This window comes from Oncorhynchus clarkii, chromosome 5 (genome assembly GCF_045791955.1).
Source record: "Oncorhynchus clarkii lewisi isolate Uvic-CL-2024 chromosome 5, UVic_Ocla_1.0, whole genome shotgun sequence".
In the NCBI taxonomy this organism is placed as follows: Eukaryota; Metazoa; Chordata; class Actinopteri; order Salmoniformes; family Salmonidae; genus Oncorhynchus; species Oncorhynchus clarkii.
This window is the reverse complement of record NC_092151.1, coordinates 81,103,610-81,126,495: the sequence shown is the minus strand read 5'-3', so window position 1 is coordinate 81,126,495 and position 22,886 is coordinate 81,103,610. Positions and strand designations below refer to the sequence as shown.

Sequence of the window (22,886 nt, the reverse complement as noted above, 5' to 3'; positions counted from 1 at the left end):
ATGGAACTACACAGCCAAGCCAGTGAGTCAACACAACAGACAGCTCAGTCTATGGAACTACACAGCCAAGCCAGTGAGTCAACACAACAGACAGCTCAGTCTATGGAACTACACAGCCAAGCCAGTGAGTCAACACAACAGACAGCTCAGTCTATGGAACTACACAGCCAAGCCAGTGAGTCAACACAACAGACAGCTCAGTCTATGGAACTACACAGCCAAGCCAGTGAGTCAACACAACAGACAGCTCAGTCTATGGAACTACACAGCCAAGCCAGTGAGTCAACACAACAGACAGCTCAGTCTATGGAACTACACAGCCAAGCCAGTGAGTCAACACAACAGACAGCTCAGTCTATGGAACTACACAGCCAAGCCAGTGAGTCAACACAACAGACAGCTCAGTCTATGGAACTACACAGCCAAGCCAGTGAGTCAACACAACAGACAGCTCAGTCTATGGAACTACACAGCCAAGCCAGTGAGTCAACACAACAGACAGCTCAGTCTATGGAACCACACAGCCAAGCCAGTGAGTCAACACAACAGACAGCTCAGTCTATGGAACTACACAGCCAAGCCAGTGAGTCAACACAACAGACAGCTCAGTCTATGGAACTACACAGCCAAGCCAGTGAGTCAACACAACAGACAGCTCAGTCTATGGAACTACACAGCCAAGCCAGTGAGTCAACACAACAGACAGCTCAGTCTATGGAACTACACAGCCAAGCCAGTGAGTCAACACAACAGACAGCTCAGTCTATGGAACTACACAGCCAAGCCAGTGAGTCAACACAACAGACAGCTCAGTCTATGGAACTACACAGCCAAGCCAGTGAGTCAACACAACAGACAGCTCAGTCTATGGAACTACACAGCCAAGCCAGTGAGTCAACACAACAGACAGCTCAGTCTATGGAACTACACAGCCAAGCCAGTGAGTCAACACAACAGACAGCTCAGTCTATGGAGCCACACAGCCAAGCCAGTGAGTCAACACAACAGACAGCTCAGTCTATGGAACTACACAGCCAAGCCAGTGAGTCAACACAACAGACAGCTCAGTCTATGGAACTACACAGCCAAGCCAGTGAGTCAACACAACAGACAGCTCAGTCTATGGAACTACACAGCCAAGCCAGTGAGTCAACACAACAGACAGCTCAGTCTATGGAACTACACAGCCAAGCCAGTGAGTCAACACAACAGACAGCTCAGTCTATGGAACTACACAGCCAAGCCAGTGAGTCAACACAACAGACAGCTCAGTCTATGGAACTACACAGCCAAGCCAGTGAGTCAACACAACAGACAGCTCAGTCTATGGAGCCACACAGCTAAGCCAGTGAGTCAACACAACAGACAGCTCAGTCTATGGAACTACACAGCCAAGCCAGTGAGTCAACACAACAGACAGCTCAGTCTATGGAACAACATTTAGATCTCTCCAGACTGAGAGGCCTATCTGAGATTTTGGGCACTGCAGAGTCAAAGTGTAGTCCATCCTTGAAAGAGGGGAGGAAGAAAAGAAGAGGGAGGATTGGGAATAGAGAGAGATAGCGGGATTTTTTGTTCTCTCAGACTGTTGAGTTGTGTGTGAGTGAGTCGGTGTTGTGTGTGAGAGTGTTTGTGTCGTCACAGATTGAGACAGAGCTGTGTGTGAGTGTTTGTGTGTCAGTGTGTGTGAGTGTTTGTGTGTCAGTACAGCTCGGGACAGAAGTGTGTGTGAGTGTGTGTTTGTGGATGTGTGTGAGTGTGTGTGTGTCGCTGATGCAGGGCAGCTCCTTGGGGGAGGACTTCTCCAGAACAGAGATCTGTGTGACAGTGGAGCTCTCTGTGAAGAGGGTACGTCTTCTCCTACTGTAGCGCAGATAACCCTGAATCTGCCACTTCCATAGATGCTTCTTCAGCTCTGCCTGCACCTGGACACACGAATGCACGCACACACATGCATACGCACGCACACACACAGGCACAAACACACACACACAGAGAGAGAGAAAGAGAGAGAGCACTCCATCATTTGAAAGCACATTGAGAGGTCTGTACACAGTGTTCAGTACATAAAATAATCTTGACATCAGAGACTTGAGATAGCAGTCAATCAGAAACAAAGGGCTATTTGGGCTATTTATCTCTGCAGTAAGAACACTGCGAGTTATTCAATCAAAATCACTGTAATCCTAGATTCTAATTCTGTCATTGTAATTATGTTGGTTACTGCTTACTTCTCCATTTAGAAAACAGTAGAGCAGAGCCACCACAAAGCCCTGAGGAAGAAGAAGGAATACAAAGTGAGTTTTACAGTTATATGAACTAGCTACATGTCAAATGTACCTTACTTTGTAACACAGATTCCCCTAGGCAGTAGTGGCACACCCAAACCACGTGTGCAGGCACGCAGGCACACAGCCACACCCCTACCACGGCCCTACCACGGCCCTACCACGCCCCTACCACGCCCCTACCACACCCCTACCACGCCCCTACCACACCCCTACCACGCCCCTACCACACCCCTACCACGCCCCTACCACGCCCCTACCACACCCTACCACGCCCCTGCCACGCCCCTACCACGCCCCTGCCACGCCCCTACCACACCCCTACCACGCCCCTACCACACCCCTGCCACACCCCTACCACGCCCCTACCACACCCCTACCACGCCCCTACCACGCCCCTACCACGCCCCTACCATGCCCCTACCACACCCCTACCACACCCCTACCACGCCCCTACCACACCCCTACCACACCCCTACCACGCCCCTACCACGTCCCTACCACACCCCTACCACGCCCCTACCACGCCCCTACCACGCCCCTACCACACCCCTACCACGCCCCTACCACGCCCCTACCACACCCCTACCACGCCAATACCACACCCCTGCCACGCCCCTACCTGAAAGGATCCCAGGCCCAGCTCTATGAAGATACGGGCCTCCTCTCCTGTGTTCTCTGGTAGGAAGGCAAACACCATGTAGTGCATCCCAAACAGAGGGATCAGGAACAGAGTGGATTTAGCCAGCCTCCTGCACACAGAGAGAGAGAGAGAGAGAGAGAGAGAGAGAGCGAGAGAGAGAGAGAGAGAGAGAGAGAGAGAGAGAGAGAGAGAGAGAGAGAAAACAGATAAGAGTCACAATAATGTATTTGTGTCTGGCTCACCAAACCACCTTTACACATGTGTGTGTGTGTGTGTGTGTGTGTGTGTGTGTGTGTGTGTGTGCGCTTCTCTGAGACTCACATGAAGTGGCCAGTGTCGTGGCCCCCCACGCCTGGAGATTTGAGCTTCTGTACCAGAATACGGATCACGTTGATGAAGATGATGAAGTTGACCTGGAGCAGTGGAGGAAGAGGAAGAGTTAGGGCTGGATACTTTACAACACTGGGTGGATTAGGGTTAGAGTGGAGTTAGGATTTGGGTTGGAGTTAGGAAGTTAGGAAGTGGGTTAGGAAGAACTGGGATGTGGACATGAAACCAGGGTTAGGGTCAAGTTAGGTTAGGGTTAGGTTAGGGTTAGGTTAGGGTTAGGCCAATCACCAGTAGTGATGCTGTTATTGGCCCTTTGATGATCCACCAGATGAAGGCCACATCAGTGTCGTCCCAGCAACTACATCAGGACAGAACCACATGATATTATACAGTACAGTATTATTCCAACCACCAACAATACATTAGTATTCATGTATATAGGCCACATGACAATATCAATTCAGAGTAAGATTATAGTAAACATAAGTTTCTATCCTTACCCTCGGTTATCATAGAAGTTGCGTGTCAGAACCCACACCAACAGTATTGTAGTTGGGAGACCTAACAGATGCAGAGGACAATATCAGCTAGGTGTCCTTACTAAACCATTCCTCTTTGAGTTGCTGAGGAGAGAGAAGGACGTAAAGAGAGAAGTACAGGGGGAAAGACGTAAAAAGAGAAGGACAAAGGGAAGGAGAAAAGAAGGAGAGAGATGAGGACATGGAGAAAGTAGAAAGGAGAAGGTCACCTACCCCAGCCGATGAGTGTGTACCACCAGAAGTACTTCTTGTGTGAGACGAAGGTGAGGGCCAGGAGGGTCTGGAGGTACATGCCCTCCACCAGCAACCAGAAGTAGTTAGCCAGGATGCTAAACTGGAAGAAGGCCACCGCTGACTTACACGCCATCTACAGTACACACACACACCATATAGCAACATCAATATCAGAGTTTTCTCAGCTCTTTTATTTTTTATTTTACACTTATTTTACCAGGTAAGTTGACGAAGAACACATTCTCATTTACAGCAATGACCTGGGGAATAGTTACAGGGGAGAGGAGGGGGGATGAGTGAGCCAATTGGACGCTGAGGATGTTTAGGTGGCCATGATGGTATGAGGGCCAGATTGACACCCCTACGCAATGTGCGGGGGTACAGGTTAGTTGAGGTAATTTATACATGTAGGTAGGGGTGAAGTGACTATGAATAGATGATAAACAGCGAGTAGCACCAAAACAAATATTTTCTTAACTCTTCTCGAACTGCACTGTTGGTTAAGGTCTTGTAAGTAAGCATTTCACGGTATACCTCTCATAAATACAAGTAGTAATGCAGTCCATTTCTCCTCTACTTTGAGCCAGGAGAGATTGACATGCGTATTATTAATATTAGCTCTCTGGGTACATCCAAGGGTCAGTCGTGCTGCCCTGTTCTGAGCCAACTGCAATTTCCCTAAGTCACTTTTTGTGGCACCTGACCACACGACTGAACAGTAGTCCAGGTGTGACAAAACTAGGGCCTGTAGGACCTGCCTTGTTGATAGTGTTGTTAATAAGGTATAAACTAGAGCCTGTAGGACCTGCCTTGTTGATAGTGTTGTTAAGAAGGTAGAAACTAGGGCCTGTAGGACCTGCATTGTTGATAGTGCTGTTAAGAAGGTAGAAACTAGAGCCTGTAGGACCTGCCTTGTTGATAGTGTTGTTAAGAAGGTAGACACTAGAGCCTGTAGGACCTGCCTTGTTGATAGTGTTGGTAAGAAGGTAGAGCAGTGCTTTATTATGGACATTCTTCTCCCTATCTTAGCTACTGTTGTATCACTATGTTTTGACCATGACAGTTTACAATCCAGGGTAACTCCAAGCAGTTTAGTCATCTCAACATGCTCCATTTCCACATTATTTATTACAAGATTTAGTTGAGGTTTATGGTTTAGTGAATGTTTTGTCCCAAATACAATGCTTTTAGTTTTAGAAATATTTAGGACTGACTTATTCCTTGCCACCCACTCTGAAACTAACTACAGTTCTTTGTTAAGAGTTGCAGTTAGGACTATCTTATTCTGCATACTTAGACACTTTAGTCAAAGCCAGTGGCATTTCATTAGTAAAGATTGAAAAAAGTAATGGGCCTAGACAGCTGCCCTGGGGAATTCCTGATTCTATCTGGGTTATGTTGGAGAAGCTTCCATTAAAGAACACCCTCTGTGTTCTGTTAGACAGGTAACACTTTATCCAAATTATAGCAGAGGGTGTAAAGCCATGATAATTATGCTTTTCCAGCAGCAGACTATGATCGATAATGTCAAAAGCCTCACTGAAGTCTAACAAAACATCCCCCACAATCTTTTTATCATCCATTTCTCTCAGCCAAACATCAGTCATTTGTGAAAGTGCTGTGCTTGTTGAATGTCCTTCCCTATAAGCGTGCTGAACGTTTGTTGTCAATGTGTTTACTGTAAAATATTATTGTATCTGGTCAAACACCATTTTTTCCAAAAGTTTACTAAGTGTTGGTAACAGGCTGATTGGTCAGATATTTGAGCCAGCAAAGGGGGCTTTACTATTCTTAGGTTTCGGAATGACTTTTACTTCCCTCCAAGCCTGGGGGCACACACTTTCTAGCTTAAATTGAAAACATGGTAAATACGAGTGGCAATATCATCCACTATTATCCTCAGTAATTTTCCATCCAAGTTGTCAGACCACGGTGGCTTGTCATTGTTGATAGACAATAATCATTTATTTTAGCCTAAAATTGTGTGTGTGTGTGCTTGTCTAGGAGAGTTGTAATTACACTCTAATCAGGGTCAGACTCAATATGTCCTCTTATGTGAGGTTGGGCCCATTCAGGTTTCAGTCGATATGGTGGTGAGGGTCAGGAGGGACAGCTATCAGCCAGGAGCACCACTCCTCAATTATTTAACCCTGCATCACCCCCCAAACACACACACACTGCCACCTCCACTCCTCCCCTGTACCCCTCTGGTGACTCCCTGAACCCCAATCACACTGCCACCTCCACCCCTCCCCTGTACCCCTCTGTTGACTCCCTGAGCCACAATCACACTGCCACCTCCACACCTCCCCTGTACCCTTCTGGTGACTCCCTGAGCCACAATCACACTGCCACCTCCACACCTCCCCTGTACCCTTCTGGTGACTCCCTGAGCCACAATCATACTGCCACCTCCACCCCTCCCCTGTACCCCTCTGGTGACTCCCTGAACCCCAATCATACTGCCACCTCCACCCCTCCCCTGTACCCCTCTGGTGACTCCCTGAACCCCAATCATACTGCCACCTCCACCCCTCCCCTGTACCCCACTGGTGACTCCCTGAGCCACAATCATACTGCCACCCTTCTCTACTTCTGCAGTAGTCTCTGTAATCCCCTATCTCCTCTCTGTGCTGTGGATTTAGCTTCTAAATATAGAACCTGGTGTCCTGTTGGGGTGCAAGAGACCTCTCTCTCTCTCTCTCTCTCTCTCTTTCCCTCTCCCTTTATATTTCTCTCTCTTTATCTATCTTCTCTTATCTGTCTCTCTCCCCTCCCCTCCCCTCTCTTTCTCCCCTCTCTCTCTTTGTCCCTCTCTCATCATTCTCTCTCCCTTATCAGTCTCTCTCTCTCTTTCATCACTCTTAATGAGTCACCACTGATATTCTGATCCAATGGGCCTCACTGCCACAGAAAAGGACCAAAGTCGACTGGACGACTCACTCTTTTTAGAAGCAGGCCAATGTTTTAGCATAAAAGTATTTGGAGGAGAAAGTCTTGACTCGCTGTCTCTCACAGATTCATTTCAATGAGCTAAAATGTGCTCTAGTCAGATAGCGTTCACAGCACCCTCTGATGCTTTTCCCATACAACAAGATGAGTCATACATCTGAAGGCAATGACATTCAAAAGAGGAAAGTGCACGGATGAAGACAGACCTATAAAGCCACAGGAACTTAGTAGAAATCGGTGGTATACACTATATGAACTTACATGACAGTAATACAGATATGGTATAGAATATCTAAATATATGGTGATATAACAGGTGAAGGTGTGACAGGGAGTTACAAATAGTATTAAGACAGTAAGTCCAGTATAGTTTGTGTCGCTTGTTGATGACAGCATGACACTCACGGTGGACATGAAGCAGTGGTCCAGGGTCTCATCAGCGAACAGAACTCCGTCCTTGATGAAAACGGCACTGGCTCTCAGGATGAATGAGGAAAATAGGTTGATGTGGATGTAGTTCCTGGTACAGTGGAACTTCCTGTACAGGAGAGTCAACTTCCTGTTAGACTGACCTCATTTCCTGTCATGTTAGAGGGTCCATATTGAACTATAATGCCTATATGACCGCAATCCAGTCTTCCAGTGTTATCTATTTGTCATCACAGCTTTATCATGTATCTGTGTGTATCGAAGGAATAAATATTGGACTGAGTACGTCCTAGTGTTACCTGAACACAGTGAAGACAAAGATGGCTGATATGAGGGAGACGAGGGAGGTGGCATATCCAGCGGTGTACACCTGACTGATGGTGTAGAAGTATGTTGTCTGGAAAGCAACAGGTCAGAGGTCAAAAAGAAACATATAGTGCAGGCTTAACCTCAGTTTTATAACTGAGAGGACTTCAAATCCCATCAGTAGGCTGCCCTCTATGTCCCTCATATAATCAATCATAGAATAATGTCATGCCATACTGTATACTGAGAAAGCAGTACAAGTGTAGCGAATGAACATATCGGGCCAGGGAAGATACTGTTGTGTTTCTGTCTAGGGAGTTACACTGCTTCATAAGCGTTTTCAGATGCACAGCACGATCACACACCTTCCTCATGGCCTTGGCAAGTGTATGTGTGTCTGCGTCTTCTAGGTGTACGAGGGTGTGTGGAGATACGTGTCTCTGCGTCTTCTAGGTGTACGAGGGTGTGTGGAGATTGTGTGTCTGCGTCTTCTAGGTGTACGAGGGTGTGTGGAGATACGTGTCTCTGCGTCTTCTAGGTGTATGAGGGTGTGTGGAGATTGTGTGTCTGCGTCTTCTAGGTGAACGAGGGTGTGTGGAGATTGTGTGTCCTCATCTTCTAGGTGTACGAGGGTGTGTGGAGATTGTGTGTATATGGGGAGTGGTTGGGAATGAGAAAGAGGGAGGGATGTGACAGGAGGATGAGAAGAGCCCCCTGAGCAATCAGCTATCAGCTAGGAAGTCTGGGATGTTAATCTATCCTTCTCATCTCTCACTCTGTCTGTCCTACCATTTATTTTCTCTTTACCTTTCCTTTCAAACTTGTGATTTGTCTAAATGTATGTGTTGCCAGATGGTTAGCGTGAATGGCCTGCAGAAACAGCCAGGGCTTTCTCAGATGAATACTCAAATATCCATTGTTAGTGATGTAACGAGAGATAGTAGTGGCCGACCTGTTAGTAACAAAATAAAGTAACACAACCGACGTTCGACAATGCTTACAGCATGTGAATGAGAGAGAGAGAGAGAGAGAGAGAGAGAGAGAGAGAGAGAGAGAGAGAGAGAGAGACAGAGAGAGAGACAGAGAGAGAGAGACAGAGAGAGAGAGAGAGGGAGAGAGAGACAGAGAGAGACAGAGAGAGAGAGAGAGAGAGAGAGAGAGAGAGAGACAGAGAGAGAGAGACAGAGAGAGAGAGAGAGGGAGGGAGAGACAGAGAGAGACAGAGAGAGAGAGAGAGAGAGAGAGAGAGAGAGAGAGAGAGACAGAGAGAGAGAGACAGAGAGAGAGAGAGAGGGAGAGAGAGACAGAGAGAGACAGAGAGAGAGAGAGAGAGAGAGAGAGAGAGAGAGACAGAGAGAGAGAGACAGAGAGAGAGAGAGAGGGAGAGAGAGACAGAGAGAGACAGAGAGAGAGAGAGAGAGAGAGAGACAGAGAGAGAGAGAGAGAGAGAGAGAGAGAGAGAGAGACAGAGAGAGAGAGAGAGGGAGAGAGAGACAGAGAGAGAGAGAGAGAGAGACAGAGAGAGAGAGACAGAGAGAGAGAGAGAGAGAAAGAGAAAGAGAGAGAGAGAGAGAGTGAGAGAAAGAGAGACAGAGAGAGAGAGAGAGAGAGAGAGAGAGAGAGAGAGAGAGAGAGGAGAGACAAAAAGAGTAGGCCTATAGAGTGAGATAGGTAATTCAGACTGAATAAGTAGATGGCTGAATAAGTACACGACTGAATAAGTACATGAATTAATGTCTCAGTGGAGTTGTTACATTTTGAAATGTGACAAATTCTCCCCTCAACCAATCCCATTCTATCTCCCCTGAGATGAAAATGTAATAATGACAATTTGGATGAGTGATTAAATGAGTGAGTAAGTAAAAGAGAAGGTTCAGGTCGAGAGTGGTGTGGTGGGGTGTCTCTAACCTCTGATCCTGTCTCTGACTCATCTGCGAACTCACAGGCCTCCTCATATGTAGGGTACAGCTCTGTCCAGCCAGCCTTCGTACAGTTCCTGAAGATGTAGCCTGGTAAACAGATCAACCAATCAGAGGTAGACTGCAGGTCTAATCCCCGGGACTAAACTCAAGAGGGTTGCCAGTTCATTCTCACCTCACATAGAATAACAAGACAGATGGATGCATTCATGAGATAGAAACAAAAACAATAATCCATAGAGTTTTACAGTACAACACTGTTCAATAATGTACAATACTAGACAGTGAAATACTGTAAAACAGAATGCAGCAGGCAAATTCATTATGTAGAGAACTGTCTTCTCTATGCACTATATATCTCTTTATAATCATACTTATCATGTACTGTATATCTCTTTATAATCATACTTATCATGTACTGTATATCTCTTTATAATCATACTTATCATGTACTGTATATCTCTTTCTAATCATACTTATCATGTACTGTATATCTCTTTATAATCATACTTATCATGTGCTGTATATCTCTTTATAAACATACTTATCATGTACTGTATATCTCTTTATAATCATACTCATCATGTACTGTATATCTCTTTATAATCATACTTATCATATACTGTATATCTCTTTATAATCATGCTCATCATGTACTGTATATCTCTTTATAATCATACTCATCATTGACTGTATATGATTGCCTGTGTGTTCCTGTGTGCATGTGTGTGTTCCTGTGTGCGTGTGTGTGTTCCTGTGTGCATGTGTGTGTTCCTGTGTGCGTGTGTGTGTTCCTGTGTGCATGTGTGTGTTCCTGTGTGCGTGTGTGTGTTCCTGTGTGCGTGTGTGTGTTCCTGTGTGCGTGTGTGTGTTCCTGTGTGTGTGTGTGTGTTCCTGTGTGCGTGTGCGTGTTCCTGTGTGTGTGTGTGTGTTCCTGTGTGCGTGTGTGTTCCTGTGTGCGTGTGTGTGTTCCTGTGTGCGTGTTGTTTTCATGTTGATAGGGGTTAAGGGATCAGAGAGGGCTGTGTAATTATTTCTACAGACTGATTAGACAGAGGATTAGATGAACCACAGAGGGCAACGACACAAGAGATCTTAGAGGCAGGAAACAATGAACAGCTAGAAACACACCACACACAGAGAGAGAAGAGGGGAAGAGATGGAAACAAACACTGACAAGGGAGGGGAAAGAGAGAGATTTCATTATGTCTTTCAGCAGCAGAGAAAATGGAGACAATACATTGACAGAGAGAACTTACATAGAAAGAGAAAACAGCATGAGGGAGAAACCAAGAGAAGTCCTATGAAAAAGCAGGTAATGAGGAGAAGAGAGAAAGGGAGGATGAGGATAAGAGAGAAAAGGAGGATGAGGATAAGAGAGGAGGGGAGGATAAGAGAGGAGAGGAGGAGGATGATAAGAGAGGAGGGGAGGATAAGAGAGGAGGATAAGGATAAAAGAGGAGAGGAGAGGAGGATGAAGATAAGAGAGGAGGGGAGGATAAGAGAGGAGAGGAGGATGATGATAAGAGAGGAGGGGAGGATAAGAGAGGAGAGGAGGATAAGGATAAGAGAGGAGAGGAGGATAAGGATAAGAGAGGAGAGGAGAGGAGGATGAGGATAAGAGAGGAGAGGAGAGGAGAATGAGGATAAGAGAGCAGAGGAGGATGAGGATAAGAGAGGAGGGGAGGATAAGAGAGGAGAGGAGGATAAGGATAAGAGAAGAGAGGAGAGGAGGATGATGATAATAGAGGAAAGGAGAGGAGGATGAGGATAAGAGAGCAGAGGAGGATGAGGATAAGAGAGGAGAGGAGGATGAGGATAAGAGGAGAGGAGGACGAGGATAAGAGAGGAGGGGAGGATAATAGAGTAGAGGAGGATGAGGATAAGAGAGGAGGATGAGGATAAGAGAGGAGGGGAGGATAATAGACTAGAGGAGGATGTGGATAAGAGAAGAGGGGAGGATAAGAGAGGAGAGGAGGATAAGGATAAGAGAAGAGGGGAGGATAAGAGAGGAGAGGAGGATAAGGATAAGAGAGGAGAGGAGGATGAGGATAAGAGAGGCGGATGAGGATAAGAGGAGAGGAGGATGAGGATAAGAGAGGAGGGGAGGATAATAGAGTAGAGGAGGATGTGGATAAGAGAGGAGAGGAGGATGAGGATAAGAGAGGAGGGGAGGATGAGGAAAAGAGAGGAGAGGAGGATTAGGATAAGAGAGGAGAGGAGGATGAGGATAAGAGAGGAGGGAAGGATGAGGATTAGAGAGTAGAGGAGGAAGAGGATAAGAAAGGAGAGGAGGATGAGGATAAGAGAGGAGAGGAGGATGAGGACAAGAGAGTAGAGGAGGATGAGGATAAGGGAGTAGAGGAGGATGAGGATAAGAGAGGAGGGGGGATGAGGATAAGAGAGGAAGATGAGGATAAGAGAAGAGAGGGGGATGAGGATAAGAGAGGAGGGGAGCATAAGAGAGGAGAGGAGGGGAGGATGAGGATAAGAGAGGAAGATGAGGATAAGAGTTGACAGGGGGACGAGGATAAGAGAGGACGGGAGCATAAGAGAGGAGAGGAGGGGAGGATGAGGATGAGAGGAGAGGAGGATGAGGATAAGATAGGAGGAGAGGATAAGGGAGGAGAGGAGAATGAGGGAAAGAGGGGATGGAAGGATGAGGATAAGAGAGGAGAGGAGGATGAAGATAAGAGAGGAGGATGAGGATAAGAGAGGAGGATGAGGATAAGAGAGGAGGGGAGGATGAGAATAAGAGAGGAGAGGAGGATGAGGATAAGAGAGGAGGGGAGGATGATGATAAGAGAGGAGAGGAGGATGAGGATAAGAAAGGAGAGGAGGATAAGAGAGGAGGGGAGGATGAGGATAAGAGAGGAGAGGAGGATGAGGGTAAGAGAGTAGAGTAGGATGAGGATAAGAGAGTAGAGGAGGATGAGGATAAGAGAGGAGGGAAGGATAAGAGAGGAGGGGAGGATGAGGATAAGAGAGGAGAGGATTAGAGAGTAGAGGAGGAAGAGGATAAGAAAGGAGAGGAGGATGAGGATAAGAGAGGAGAGGAGGATGAGGACAAGAGAGTAGAGTAGGATGAGGATAAGGGAGTAGAGGAGGATGAGGATAAGAGAGGAGGGGGGATGAGGATAAGAGAGGAAGATGAGGATAAGAGAAGAGAGGGGGATGAGGATAAGAGAGGAGGGGAGCATAAGAGAGGAGAGGAGGGGAGGATGAGGATAAGAGAGGAGGAGAGGATAAGAGAGGAGAGGAGGATGAGGGAAAGAGAGGAGGGGAGGATGAGGATAAGAGAGGAGAGGAGGATGAAGATAAGAGAGGAGAGGAGGATGAGGATAAGAGAGGAGGTGAGGATGAGGATAAGAGAGGAGAGGAGGATAAGAGAGGAGGGGAGAATGAGGATAAGAGAGGAGAGGAGGATAAGAGAGGAGAGGAGTATGAGGATAAGAGAGTAGAGGAGGATAAGAGAGGAGAGGAGGATGAGGATAAGATAGGAGAGGAGGATGAGGATAAGAAAGGAGGGGGGGATAAGAGAGGAGAGGAGGATGAGGAAAAGAGAGGAGAGGAGGATGTGGATAAGAGAGGAGACGAGGATGAGAATAAGAGAGGAGGGGAGGATAAGACAGGAGAGGATGATGAGGATAAGAGAGGAGGGGAGGATAAGAGAGGAGAGGAGTATGAGGATAAGAGAGTAGAGGAGGATGCGGATAAGAAAGTAGAGGAGGATGAGGATAAGAGAGTAGAGGAGGATGGGGATAAGAGAGGAGGATCAGGATAAGAGAGGAGGGGAGGATAAGAGAGGAGAGGAGGATGAGGATAAGAGAGGAGAGGATGAGGAGGATAAGAAAGGAGAGGAGGATGAGGGTAAGAGAGTAGAGGAGGATGAGGATAAGGGGAGAGGAGGACGAGGATAAGAGAGGAGGGGAGGATAATAGAGTAGAGGAGGATGAGGATAAGAGAGGAGGATGAGGATAAGAGAGGAGGGGAGGATAATAGAGTAGAGGAGGATGTGGATAAGAGAAGAGGGGAGGATAAGAGAGGAGAGGAGGATAAGGATAAGAGAAGAGGGGAGGATAAGAGAGGAGAGGAGGATAAGGATAAGAGAGGAGAGGAGGATGAGGATAAGAGAGGCGGATGAGGATAAGAGGAGAGGAGGATGAGGATAAGAGAGGAGGGGAGGATAATAGAGTAGAGGAGGATGTGGATAAGAGAGGAGAGGAGGATGAGGATAAGAGAGGAGGGGAGGATGAGGAAAAGAGAGGAGAGGAGGATTAGGATAAGAGAGGAGAGGAGGATGAGGATAAGAGAGGAGGGAAGGATGAGGATTAGAGAGTAGAGGAGGAAGAGGATAAGAAAGGAGAGGAGGATGAGGATAAGAGAGGAGAGGAGGATGAGGACAAGAGAGTAGAGGAGGATGAGGATAAGGGAGTAGAGGAGGATGAGGATAAGAGAGGAGGGGGGATGAGGATAAGAGAGGAAGATGAGGATAAGAGAAGAGAGGGGGATGAGGATAAGAGAGGAGGGGAGCATAAGAGAGGAGAGGAGGGGAGGATGAGGATAAGAGAGGAAGATGAGGATAAGAGTTGACAGGGGGACGAGGATAAGAGAGGACGGGAGCATAAGAGAGGAGAGGAGGGGAGGATGAGGATGAGAGGAGAGGAGGATGAGGATAAGATAGGAGGAGAGGATAAGGGAGGAGAGGAGAATGAGGGAAAGAGGGGATGGAAGGATGAGGATAAGAGAGGAGAGGAGGATGAAGATAAGAGAGGAGGATGAGGATAAGAGAGGAGGATGAGGATAAGAGAGGAGGGGAGGATGAGAATAAGAGAGGAGAGGAGGATGAGGATAAGAGAGGAGGGGAGGATGATGATAAGAGAGGAGAGGAGGATGAGGATAAGAAAGGAGAGGAGGATAAGAGAGGAGGGGAGGATGAGGATAAGAGAGGAGAGGAGGATGAGGGTAAGAGAGTAGAGTAGGATGAGGATAAGAGAGTAGAGGAGGATGAGGATAAGAGAGGAGGGAAGGATAAGAGAGGAGGGGAGGATGAGGATAAGAGAGGAGAGGATTAGAGAGTAGAGGAGGAAGAGGATAAGAAAGGAGAGGAGGATGAGGATAAGAGAGGAGAGGAGGATGAGGACAAGAGAGTAGAGTAGGATGAGGATAAGGGAGTAGAGGAGGATGAGGATAAGAGAGGAGGGGGGATGAGGATAAGAGAGGAAGATGAGGATAAGAGAAGAGAGGGGGATGAGGATAAGAGAGGAGGGGAGCATAAGAGAGGAGAGGAGGGGAGGATGAGGATAAGAGAGGAGGAGAGGATAAGAGAGGAGAGGAGGATGAGGGAAAGAGAGGAGGGGAGGATGAGGATAAGAGAGGAGAGGAGGATGAAGATAAGAGAGGAGAGGAGGATGAGGATAAGAGAGGAGGTGAGGATGAGGATAAGAGAGGAGAGGAGGATAAGAGAGGAGGGGAGAATGAGGATAAGAGAGGAGAGGAGGATAAGAGAGGAGAGGAGTATGAGGATAAGAGAGTAGAGGAGGATAAGAGAGGAGAGGAGGATGAGGATAAGATAGGAGAGGAGGATGAGGATAAGAAAGGAGGGGGGGATAAGAGAGGAGAGGAGGATGAGGAAAAGAGAGGAGAGGAGGATGTGGATAAGAGAGGAGACGAGGATGAGAATAAGAGAGGAGGGGAGGATAAGACAGGAGAGGATGATGAGGATAAGAGAGGAGGGGAGGATAAGAGAGGAGAGGAGTATGAGGATAAGAGAGTAGAGGAGGATGCGGATAAGAAAGTAGAGGAGGATGAGGATAAGAGAGTAGAGGAGGATGGGGATAAGAGAGGAGGATCAGGATAAGAGAGGAGGGGAGGATAAGAGAGGAGAGGAGGATGAGGATAAGAGAGGAGAGGATGAGGAGGATAAGAAAGGAGAGGAGGATGAGGGTAAGAGAGTAGAGGAGGATGAGGATAAGGGTGTAGAGGAGGATAAGGATAAGAGAGGAGGGGAGGATGAGGATAAGAGAGGAAGATGAGGATAAGAGATGACAGGGGGACGAGGATAAGAGAGGACGGGAGCATAAGAGAGGAGAGGAGGGGAGGATGAGGATGAGAGGAGAGGAGGATGAGGATAAGATAGGAGGAGAGGATAAGGGAGGAGAGGAGAATGAGGGAAAGAGAGGATGGAAGGATGAGGATAAGAGAGGAGAGGAGGATGAAGATAAGAGAGGAGGATGAGGATAAGAGAGGAGGATGAGAATAAGAGAGTAGGGGAGGATGAGAATAAGAGAGGATAGGAGGATGAGGATAAGAGAGGAGGGGAGGATGATGATAAGAGAGGAGAGGAGGATGAGGATAAGAAAGGAGAGGAGGATAAGAGAGGAGGGGAGGATGAGGATAAGAGAGGAGAGGAGGATGAGGGTAAGAGAGTAGAGTAGGATGAGGATAAGAGAGTAGAGGAGGATGAGGATAAGAGAGGAGGGAAGGATTAGAGAGGAGGGGAGGATGAGGATAAGAGAGGAGAAGAGGATGATAAGAGAGTAGAGGAGGATGAGGATATGAGAGGAGGGGAGGGTAAGAGAGGAGAGGAGGATGAGGATAAGAGAGTAAAGGAGGATGAGGATAAGAGAGGAGAGGAGGATGAGGATAAGAGAGGAGAGGAGGATGAGGATAAGAGAGGAGGGGAGGATAAGAGAGGAGAGGAGGATGAGGATAAGAGAGTAGAGGAGAATGAGGATAAGAGAGGAGAGGAGGATGAGGATAAGAGAGGAGAGGAGGATGAGGATAAGAGAGGAGGGGAGGATAAGAGAGGAGAGGAGGATGAGGATAAGAGAGTAGAGGAGGATGAGGATATGAGAGGAGGGGAGGATAAGAGAGGAGAAGAGGATGAGGATAAGAGAGGAGGGGATGATAAGAGAGGAGAGGAGGATGAGGATAAGAGAGTCGAGGAGGATGAGGATAAGAGAGGAGAGGAGGATGAGGATAAGAGAGGAGGGGAGGATAAGAGAGGAGAGGAGGATGAGGATAAGAGAGTAGAGGAGAATGAGGATAAGAGAGGAGAGGAGGATGAGGATAAGAGAGGAGAGGAGGATGAGGATAAGAGAGTAGAGGAGGATGAGGATAAGAGAGGAGGGGATGATAAGAGAGGAGAGGAGGATGAGGATAAGAGAGTCGAGGAGGATGAGGATAAGAGAGGAGAGGAGGATGAGGATAAGAGAGGAGGGGAGGATAAGAGAGGAGAGGAGGATGAGGATAAGAGAGTAGAGGAGAATGAGGATAAGAGAGGAGAGGAGGATGAGGATAAAAGAGGAGAGGAGGATGAGGATTTGAGAGGAGAGGAGGATGAGGATAAGAGAGTAGAGGAGGATGAGGATAAGAGAGGAGGGAAGGATAAGAGAGGAGGGGAGGATGAGGATAAGAGAGGAGAGGATTATGATAAGAGAGTAGAGGATGAGGATATGAAAGGAGGGGAGGATAAGAGAGGAGAGGAGGATGAGGATAAGAGAGTAGAGGAGAATGAGGATAAGAGAGGAGAGGAGGATGAGGATAAGAGAGTAGGGGAGAATGTGGATAAGAGAGGAGAGGAGGATGAGGATAAGAGAGGAGGATGAGGATAAGAGAGGAGGGGAGGATAAAAGAGGAGAGGAGGATGAGGATAAGTGAGTAGAGGAGGATGAGGATAAGAGAGGAGAGTAGGATGAGGATAAGAGAGGAGAGGAGGACTAGGCCATCACAATGACGGACTCCATCAAACACACAACTATAAGCACGCGCACGCACACACACACACACACACAGTGTGATGTTATGATGGAGGAGGGGTGTCAGTCCGTCACAGGAGAAATAGCCCCACTGCTCAGTTCATTAGGATTTAATGGATCGGACCATATTTCCATCTGCTTCTTAGTAAGATAGGTGGGAGGCGATATGTTGACGCACCTCCCTCTGTCCTCTGGAGAGACTGATAACTCTCTCTTACACTAGAGTACATACAAACCCTCAACACTCAATTAACACACAAACTTTCTCTATACCGCTCATACAAACACCGTCCTCCTGTCTAGCAGCTGTTTGGCAGTAGCAGCCTACAGAGCTGATACCTTCATCCTCCTCCAAGGGTCATCTTGATGTCACCAGCAGGGTGCAGGGTGCAGGGTGCAGGGTGCAGGGTGCAGGGTGGGGACAACAGGGAGCTAAAACCTCAACCTCAAGGGGATAGGCTGTTATACTCTGTATACGGATGAATTGATTTGGGGAGAAATGACAACTCATTAGGCTCAACGATGTAGGAGACAGGCTGTTATGTAGTCTGGAGCCAGCTAGCTGCATGAGATTTGATTATGGCTTCCAGAATAGGTGTTGTGTATCTCCATGATGACTTGATTTTGCAGTCGAAGCATCTTTCACTACTCTCTCTATGTCACTTCTCCTGCCTCCTGTCTCCTGCCTCCTGTCTCCTGTCTCCTGCCTCCTGTCTCCTCCTGTCTCCTGTATCCTGTCTCCTGTCTCCTGTCTCCTGTCTCCTGTCTCCTGTCTCCTGCCTCCTGCCTCCTGTCTCCTGCCTCCTGCCTCCTGCCTCCTGCCTCCTGCCTCCTGCCTCCTGTCTTCTGTCTCCTGTCTCCTGCCTCCTGTCTCCTGCTTCTGGCCTGCCACTGTAGGAGATGTACATTACCAGTCAGAAGTTTGGACACACCTACTCATTCAAGGGTTTTTCTTTATTTTGACTATTTTCTACATTGTAGAATAATAGTGAAGACATCAAAACTATGAAATAGCACATATGGAATTATGTAGTAACCCCAAAAAATATATATAGTTTACATTTCATATTCTTCAAAGTAGCCATCCTGTAACATGCTGACAGCATTGCACACGCTTGGCATTCCCTCAACCAGCTTTAAGGCTAGGCCCCTTTCTTCTCCCTTCCTGTCTGAATGATGTGCCCGAAGTAAACTGCCTGTAGCTCAAGCTCTGAAGCCAGGATATGCATAGAATTGGTACCATTGGAAAGAAAGATCTTTAAAGTTTGTAGAAATGTAGGAGTAAAATAGAATAATGTCAAAAAATGTAGGAGACTATAACACAATAGATATGGTAGGAGAAAACCAACCTGAGTTTTTTTTTGAGACCATGCTCTTACAATGGAAAGCATAGGGGCATACTGAATTCTAGCTCCCAGGATGCAATTCCTATGGCTTCCACAGGGGGTCAGCAGTCTACATTCAAGGTGTCAGGCTTGTAACGTCCAAAACAAATAAGAATAATCAGTTTTAGTACAGGGACACAGTCTTGGAAATTCGTGTTTGGGAATGCGATGACGACAAGACGCACCTGCTAAAACCGGATTCCTATTGAACATACTTCTTTCCATAAGAAATATTATAGTTTGACTACATTTTAGGGTATCTGAGGAGTAAACAAAAATGTATTTTGACTTGTTTGTACAAAGTTTGGGGTAGATTTTCAGATTCCTTTCGCTGCATGTTGAACGAGTGGATTACTCAAATCGATGGCACCAACTAAACTGACTTTTTGGGATATAAAGAAGGATTTTATCTAACAAAACGACACTACATGTTATAGCTGGCACCCTTTGGATGACAAATCAGAGGACGATTTTCAAAAAGTAAGTGAATATTTAATCGCTATTTGTGAATTTATGAAACCTGTGCCGGTGGAAAAATATTTTGATGTGGGGCGCCTTCCTCAAACAAGCTCATGGTATGCCTTCACTGTAATAGCTACTGTAAATTGGACAGTGCAATTAGATTAACAAGAATTTAAGCTTTCAACCGATATAAGACACTTGTATCTACCTAAATGTTTAATATCCATAATTTTAATGATTATTTATTTGAATTACGCCCCCCAGTTTCACCGGATGTTGTCCCGCTAGCGGGACGCCTGAGGAATGCTTTTCCAACAATCTTTAAGGAGTTCCCACATATGCTGAGCAATTTTGGGCTGCTTTTCCTTCACTCTGCAGTCCAATTCATCCCAAACCACCTCAATTGGGTTGAGGTCGGGTGATTGTGGAGGCCAGGTCATCTGATGCAGCACTCCATCACTCTCCTTCTTGGTCAAATAGCCCTTACACAGTCTGGGGGTTGGGTCATTGTCCTGTTGAAAAACAAATGATAGTCCCACTAAGCGCAAACCAGATGGGATGGCGTATCGCTGCAGAATACTGTGGTAGCCATGCTGGTTAAGTGTGCCTTGAATTATAAATAAATCACAGACAGTGTCACCAGCAAAGCACCCCCACACCATCACACCTTCTTCTCTATAATTAATGGTGGGAACCACATGTAACCCTCTCACCAGGCTCGAATTTGATATTACCTTTCTTAGAATATCTGAACAGCATGAGATATTTGGTGAGAAGGACATATACAATGAGAATCCCTGTTGGAAACTCGCTAGGGTGATGACAACACCTTCTGATTGAATGATCATAGATTTTTGTTATTATATTATGATATGCTTTCCCATATAAAATGAAACAGAAACAATGAATGACTTCACCAACGCAACAGACATAAGGTTCAATATGTATATTATCACATTTTCAACGTACCACATCAAAATAAATAAAAATAATAAACCCCAATGATTTTTCACAACCCATGTCCAAATTACTTGCAAGCTTGGTTAAACCCTTTGGCACGCGTTGGAGCTCAAAAAAATGTCTACTTACATAAAGTCCCGAAGCACCCCACTGTTGTAGTTACTCACTACTCGTAGATATTTCCTCAGCGAAGCATAGCAATTCCGTGCTGGTGTCCTCACAAGATCCACAGCAAGCACAGCAGTCAATGCAAACAGTACTTCTTAGCAGCATCAGATAACCCATGGAAATATGAACTCGTTCATCTTCCACAAGCAATTCTCTCCACGTCTCGCACGATTCTAGGCTAACCTCGCACGATGCTAAATACATCCACGATGAAACAGTCTCTACTAAGTCTTTCAACCTCTTAGGGCTAGGTGTCCCTTTAGCAGAACACCTGTTGACAACTCTAAATAAATAATTCAAATAAATAATCATAAAAATTATGGATATTATTAAACATTTAGGGACATACAAGTGTCTTATATCGGTTAAACGTTTAAAGTCTTGTTCATCTAACTGCATTGTCCGATTTACAATAGGCTTTACAGCGAAAGCATGCCATGCGATTGTTTGAGGACGGCGCCCGTCATCAAAATATTTTTCAACCAGCACAGGCTTCATAAAATCACAAATAGCGAATAAATATTCAGTTACTTTTTGAAAGTCTTCCACTGATTTGCAATCAAAAGGGTCCCAGCTACAACATGCATGGTAGTTTTGTTAGATAAAATCCTTCTTTATATCCCAAAAAGTCAGTTTAGTTGGAGCCATCGATTTGAGTAATCCACTCGTTCAACATGCAGAGAACGGACTTGTTCAACATGCAGAAAGGACCAGAAAGGACAAGTCAAAATATGTTTATATTTAATCCTCAGGTACCCTAAAATGTAATCAAACTATAATATTTCATACGGAAAAAAGTATGTTCAATAGAATAAGCAGGCGCGCATCCTCTTCGTCGCATGCACAGACTGATTTCCAACTCTGACTCCCAGTACCAAAACTCAAAATTCTTCCTTGTTTGGGAAGAAACAAGCCTGAAACCTTGAACATAGACTGTTGCCATCGAGTGGAAGTCATACAAATTGCAATCTGGGAGCTGGAATTGCATATAGACGCATAGCTTTCCATTGTAAGAGCATGGGCTCTCAAAAATAAACAATTTCCGGTTGGTTTTTCTTTGTATTTTCTCCTACCATATCAATTGTGTTATAGTCTCATACATTATTTTAACATTTCTACAAACTTCAAAGTGGTTCTTTCCAATGGTACCAATTCTATGCATATCCTGGCTTCTGTGCCTGAGTAACAGGCAGTTTACTTTGGGCACGTCAAACTCTATTATAAAATCAAAATCAGTATTTCCCTTCAAAACTTGGTAGGTATATGTTTTGTTCTATTTTTCTTCACCAACACTGGTAATATATTTCCATACTTTTCAACATCTCTCCCTCTTTTTCCAACGTCTCCCTTTCCCCAGGCCTCCTGTTAACCAGGTCAGCTCTCCCCATTGGCCACAGCTTAACAAGCTACCTTATTGGTCAAAACTTAAACCTCAAAGTATACCAACCTATTCACTTGTACATTAAAGAAATACTTCTTTAAAAGAAATGCATTAACAACATAATTCAGGAGCAATTCGATCACCTTTAAAATCTAATACCAATTAATTATAGCAAATAAACTCTATACCTGGTTTTAACAAGGGTATTACACACACATGCAGAGATCTTCCATTCATCTGTGTCTCACAAAGACACGGCGGTTGGAACCAAAAATCTCAAATTTGGACTCATCAGACCAATGGACAGATTTCCACTGTTCTAATATCCATTGCTCATGTTTCTTGGCCCAAGAAAGTATCTTCTTATTGTTGGTGTCCTTTAGTAGTGGTTTCTTTACAGCAATTCGACCATGAAGGCCTGATTCACGCAGTCTCCTCTGAACAGTTGATGTTGAGATGTGTCTGTTACTTGAACTCTGAAGCATTTATTTGGGCTACAATTTGAGGTGCAGTTAACTCTAATGAACGTATCGTCTGTAGCAGAGGTAACTCTGGATCTTCCTTTCCTGTGGTGGGCTATCTTCTGTATACCACCTCTACCTTGTCACAACACAACTGATTGGCTCAAACGCATTAAGAAGGAAAGAAATTCCACAAATTAACTTTGAACATGGCACACCTGTCAACTGAAATGCATTCCAGGTCACTACCTCATGAAGCTGGTTGAGAGAATGCCAAGAGTGTGCAAAGCTGTCATCAAGGCAAAGGGTGGCTACTTTGAAGAATCTCAAATATAAAATATATTTTGATTACTACATGATTCCATATGTGCTATTTCATACTTTTAGGGCTTCCCTATTATTCTACAATGTAGAAAATAGTAAAAATATAGAAAAACCCTTGAATGAGTAGGTGTGTCCAAACTTTTGACTGGTACTGTATATTACTATGCACTAATGACACCATCATAACAGCTCAGTAGTATATCAAAGCAGCAGCTTCCTGAGATGGTCATTGAACAGGGTGAGGACGGAGATGTGTTGTTGGATCACTTCCCACAGAATAACCATTATACTAATGAGAGATCATTTAGACTATCACATCCCTTTATCAGACAGGAAGGTAAAGAAG

The 22,886-nt window shown here is 45.8% G+C and overlaps 1 protein-coding gene across 1 annotated transcript in view; it reads right to left on the bottom strand.

The window, feature by feature from the left end:
- Nucleotides 1-1,429: 1,429 nt before the first annotated feature.
- LOC139410245 (pituitary adenylate cyclase-activating polypeptide type I receptor-like) overlaps nt 1,430-22,886 on the bottom strand; it is a 58,757-nt gene continuing 37,300 nt past the window's right edge. Inside the window, exons 4-13 of the mRNA XM_071155719.1 lie at nt 9,629-9,729; nt 7,714-7,811; nt 7,391-7,523; nt 4,014-4,167; nt 3,762-3,822; nt 3,550-3,619; nt 3,253-3,344; nt 2,911-3,040; nt 2,232-2,273; nt 1,430-1,925 (exon numbers count right to left, since the gene is read on the bottom strand). Coding sequence (XP_071011820.1) covers nt 1,581-1,925; nt 2,232-2,273; nt 2,911-3,040; nt 3,253-3,344; nt 3,550-3,619; nt 3,762-3,822; nt 4,014-4,167; nt 7,391-7,523; nt 7,714-7,811; nt 9,629-9,729 — 1,226 coding nt within the window. The 3' untranslated portion in view covers nt 1,430-1,580. The remainder of the gene's footprint in view (nt 1,926-2,231; nt 2,274-2,910; nt 3,041-3,252; nt 3,345-3,549; nt 3,620-3,761; nt 3,823-4,013; nt 4,168-7,390; nt 7,524-7,713; nt 7,812-9,628; nt 9,730-22,886) is intronic.